We start from the raw sequence: 5,138 nt of genomic DNA on the forward strand, positions 1-5,138 counted from the left end.
CTCGCCTGCTCCGTCCGCTGTAGTGTGTGTGTTTCGTGCTGTTCGCTGAGGGCGACTGGATGTTGCGACCGCTGCCGAACAGCGAGCGACAGGACACGGGAGAGGATGCCGTGGGTGCTCTCACCCTTTGTCAGGGCCGGCTAAAGTACCGAATACTTTGCCTTGCGGGAAGGTTGTTCTGGGCCACTTCATCCTGCTCCACACATCTGTCGCTGTTTCCCGTCCCATCCCATCCCATCCTGCCGCAGCAGTTACACGCTTTGTTCGTTTCGTGTCTTGTTCTTCTCCTCGTTCTACTACTTCTTCTACTCTTCTTTTCCATGTCACTCCCTCGTTCGTCCCTTCCTTTCTCTCTTACCTAAACGTAGCTCCTGTCGTCCCACCCCCCTCACCCTCCTCCCCCTCCTCGTCTTGTCCGTTGTTGGACACGGCGTGACACGAATCAAGTTCAAACCCAGTCCAAATCGAGGATACCCTCCTCTTCGTCGCTCCCGCATCTACCGGCATGTATGTGAGAGGGTGAGAGCAATACGTGGATGGGCACTTACATAGGCTTGCGTGCGCCCACCCCCGACCTTGTTTTCTACTCGTCCACCCAACCACCACCACCTCATCCTTCTACTAGGATCAGTCTTCCACAACCGCAACCACCATCACAACCAGGACCAGGACCAGGGACCAGACTAAAATCAACTCTCCTGCATGTCCCGCCCGCTCCTCTCACATATCTCCGTCCACCAGTGGCTCACCGTCCTGCACCCATAGCAGCCCACGTCCTTTTTACGTCCGTAACTCCCCCCCGGAACACCCAGGTAACCCTCGACCGTTCCCAGTTTCTATCCTCTTTGGATCGCATCCTCGACTCTCTTCAACGAATGACCGTCTTGTTTACTTCGATTTTCATCCCGACAGCCTCTCATATCACCCTCCTTTTCCAAACGCATTGACAAGAATCCGAGAACTGACCTGACGCGCGCCCGATCGCCCCCCAACCATCAAATGGACTCTGGGCACTATTCCGCTGCACGTCATGCTGCTGCCGCTGCCGCTGCCGCTGCCGCCTCCGCCGGCGGTGTTGGTGGTGGTGCCGTCTACTCGGCGCAGCCCATCGACCACGCACACGCCTATCACCATGGTCACTCTCACTTACAAACACCCGCGCAATCACCCCATGGTCAGCCACAGTATTACTCGATGAATCCCGTGAGCCCATCCGCACAAGGGCCTTCCATGACGAGCCCGCGCGTCCTACCAAACTCTGATCTCATGCCCGGCGCTCACTCACCGGGCTCAGCAACATCCTCCGCGCCGCACGGCATGACCGGTCTGCCACCCCAACGCGCTTCGTCCCCGGCGCCTTCTGTGTCGGGAGCGCCTAGTCCTGCCTCCAAGCCTATCCGGAGGCGCATGCGCATGATCACATCCTGCCTTGAGTGCCGTCGCCGGAAGCTCAAGTGCAATAAGTCTCAGCCATGTGTCAACTGCATGAAGTTTTCGCGCGACTGCGTCTATCTTAGCCCCAAGCTGGACGAGGCCAGCCAGCTCCGTCTTACAGAGATCAAGGAGAAGGTCGGATCTCTGGAGCGCCAATTGGAGCGTGATGTCGCCAAGACGTCCCGCGCCGCCCAGCAGCAAGCTATCCTCGCAGACGATGTCGAGGACGACTTTGCCGAGGAGCGGAATCTAGAGCCCACAGATATGACGGCTCTCGACGTCACGTATGAGGAAGATGCAGACGGAACCGACGATCTTATTGACCTGGGAGTTCAGGTTGGTCGCATGCGTATCACAGAACGTATCGGTGGCCTGTCCAGACCCAGAATAGCCGAAGAGGTGCGTGTCTTGGTTTTCGTAGGCTTCAGGGGAACTCAAATCCCGAGGATCCTGGAGAACTTGATTTTCTACCTCAAACTGGCGATTTTCTAACGCAGCAGTCAGATCTCGGCCGGTATATCTGGCCCGGGTGGTCCTCCGGGTGGTCCACCAGGTGGTCCACCTTCGGGTGGCCCGATGGGTGGCATGGGCGGAATGATGGCTATGATGGGCGGTAGGGGCATGGGCGGGGCCGGACGAGGCGGGCCGCCCCGTGGTGGACCGCCTCCTGGGTATCCCGGCTTCGGTGGTCCACCTCCCGGCATGGATGCCATGTCTGTCGTAAGCGGAAGTTCTGGTGACTCCATCCCCGACTTTTTGAGGCCTGGTGAATCCTACATTCCCCCCTCGAGTGGCTTCTTCTTTGGCCATACCCCTGAAGCCCTCTCCCTTGACAGAAGATTGCCCCAAAAAGAGGCCGCAGATCGACTTACCCAGCAGTACTTCGCAGCGGTTCATCCCATTGCGCGGTGTGTTCACAGACCGTCCTTTGAGGTTGAGTATCAGAATTTCTGGGATGAAGTGTACAGCAACATTGAGCCAAGGGCTTCCACGCAGGCCGTCATGTTTGCGGCTTGGTTCAGTGCCGCCGTGAGTATGGATGATCCGACAGTGAGGACGTTGTTTGGTGTTACCAAAGCCAACTTGATCGACCGAATGAAGACTGAGACAGAGAGAGCCTTGGGAAAGGCCAACTTCCTCCGCACAACTAGAGTCGAAACTATGCAGGCTTTCATTATGTACATGGTACGGTCTTCCTGCATGCGTCTCATCTTATTCACTGCTGACAACAACTTTAGCTTCCACTCTGCAGAGCCGAGGTATCTCGAGCGCACTCCGTTCTGGTCGGTGCTGCTGTCAGAATGGCGGAGTGTATGGGCTTGCACAGGGATGGAGAGACATATGGGCTGAACCCCCTGGACACACACGTTCGGAGGCTCATCTGGCATCAACTCTGCTTCCTCGATATCCGCACCTGTGAAGCGCAAGGCCCCAGACCAGCCATTAGGAGAGAGGATTACGACACCAAGCTCCCGCTCAATTGCGAAGAGGAAGATTTTTACGCGGCCGGCCCACCTCCGGAACCCGCAGACGTGTGGACTTCTTCGTTACTATCTGCTATTCGGACAGAGTGCAACGAGATGATGCGGGTGATTTGGCTGGACCGCCGGCGGCTCGAAACCCGCAAAACGACACTCACTGCTGTTCTCCAAAAGATTGAAAATTTTAGGCGGCGGATGGTCGAAAAGTACGAACATTTGCTTGATGGTGAGGTGCCCATTCAACGATACGCCAAGCTGGTCATGAACCTGCTCCTCTACCGCCTTCACGTCATGATCCTTCACCCCTACCACGCCAACGCCAACAGCCCCATGACTCACCGCCTCAACAACCTCCTTGTCACCTCGGGCATTATGATCATCGAGCTCTCGATACAGCTTGAGAACGATCCGCAGTTCCGGGAATGGGCCTGGTACTTGGGCGCATACCAACAGTTCCAAATTGCCCTGCTCTTGGCTACCGAAATCTACTACCGACCGCAAAACAAGGAGGCCTACCGTATCTGGGCTTGCCTGGATTACGTATTTGGCACAGATCGCAACCTACCGCCTGAGATTAAGGGTCTGCAGATCCTAGGTGAGATCATGGGCAAAATGCAAACATACCAGAGCATGCGCAAGATGCGTGCACCAACTGGAACCTCACGAGCGCCGCTGAACAAAACTGCCGTCAACGTGAGGAACGAGAACCCCGGGGTGCAAAATGCTCAACAGCCACACGCTGGACACGGCATGCCCATGGGTTTCAAATCGGAGCCTGGTATGGGTGGCCCTGGTGGTGGCATGCAACAACCCTCACCGATGAGCGGCATGGGGTCTCCGGGGATGGCGTCTCCGCCCAACGCGCAGATGCAAGGACCGCCTCCTGGAATCGTCTTTGCCGGCGTGTCAAACGGCGAGGCTATCTGGAGCATGCCGCCTGTGAACGCGGACAGCCCGGAAAGTGTAAGCGACGGAGTCAGTGTTGGCGGCCACAGGCCCTCGCAGCCGATGAATATCATGAACCCTCTCGAGGGTGTAGACTGGGTAGGTCCACATCGCTCCCGAATGCAGGTAACCCGCAACATGCTGATAAGCTCGACTAGGATATCATCAATAACCTGTTCCCTCACGACCCGAATACGGGCGAACTGAACATATCCGGGTTCAACGATCCAACTCTCGGGTTGGTGAACGGATTCCACTGGGCCCAACGATGAGAGTGGCGATATCAGAGGGCAAAGCTGTTTTCTGTGCTTGCTTGCTGTGTGTTTGGTCTTCATTCAACATTTGCGCGATCATGTCTACTGCGTTGGAAACTGCTGCTGCCACAGTTCAAAAAATCCATGATACCACGGCTATTTGTTTATGCATGCTGGTTGGTTCACACGTAATGCGGAGTTGAATGGGTAAAGTCTTAAGGAAGAAAAGTTTACGAATACGTTTTTTTTCGTCACGATGGAATAGAGGAGGATAGCAATGGGGTCAATGAACGCGAAAGGCGCTGGCCTGGAGTGTGTATGAATAGCAGGTCATGCCAAAGGAGAGTGAATGCCTTGGTGGGCGACATCAGTTGGCTGTCTCCATGAGCTAGAGCGTAATAGAAATGATGTCTTCCATGACGGACGGAACTTTGGTGATTTCACTGTGCAGGACAAAACGTGTGTTTGCAATCAGGAAGCCGTCATTCCTTGAGAATGTCCATTGCAACACTTCTTTTGACAAGAATAAGATGTGGGTGGCATCGATTGGGTGAGAAAAAAGGCACAGCACAGGCTGAGAGGCGAGACCCCTTTTCATGATGAAGGAAAGAGAAATAAGAAGATAAAATAAGTAAGAACCCCAGAGGTATCGTCGTGCAACTCGGCAAAGTGGAAGGAAAAAAAAAACTAAAAAGACTAAACAAAAAAAACTTCAGCCATTCTTTTCCCCCTTCCGTGCCTTCCGTGCCTTCCCGTTCCGTCCTCCCGAAGCCAGAAGATGGGAAATATGTCATAAACTTCGTAATCTTTGGATGGTTGTTGTTCTTGTTGGTATCCCGTTTTCTCCCCCCAAACCAATGTACTGATCCTCCCATTTAATGTACTTTCCCACCTCTTGTGTCTAACCGTTTGGGAGCCAATCTTTTTCCATTACATCTAGCACTACCACCTTCACATCGCCTCCCTTCTCTCGTATATTACCCCTCTCTCTCGTCTTAATCCTCATTGCGTAGAGAAAACTCCT

General features: G+C 54.5%; 1 protein-coding gene across 1 annotated transcript; it reads left to right on the plus strand.

Annotated features, from left to right (window-relative positions):
- Positions 1 to 999: 999 nt before the first annotated feature.
- CORC01_06884 (fungal specific transcription factor domain-containing protein) lies at positions 1,000 to 4,132 on the plus strand (the record flags this gene model as incomplete). The annotated part of the gene is made up of 4 exons (XM_022618522.1): positions 1,000 to 1,833; positions 1,939 to 2,619; positions 2,673 to 3,959; positions 4,019 to 4,132. 4 exons carry the CDS (start codon positions 1,000 to 1,002, stop codon positions 4,130 to 4,132), a joined length of 2,916 nt encoding a protein of 971 aa, XP_022475001.1.
- Between the last annotated feature and the right edge of the window lie 1,006 nt (positions 4,133 to 5,138).

The sequence above is a fragment of the Colletotrichum orchidophilum genome, assembly GCF_001831195.1.
Source record: "Colletotrichum orchidophilum strain IMI 309357 chromosome Unknown Scaffold_53.1, whole genome shotgun sequence".
NCBI classification, from domain to species: domain Eukaryota; kingdom Fungi; phylum Ascomycota; class Sordariomycetes; order Glomerellales; family Glomerellaceae; genus Colletotrichum; species Colletotrichum orchidophilum.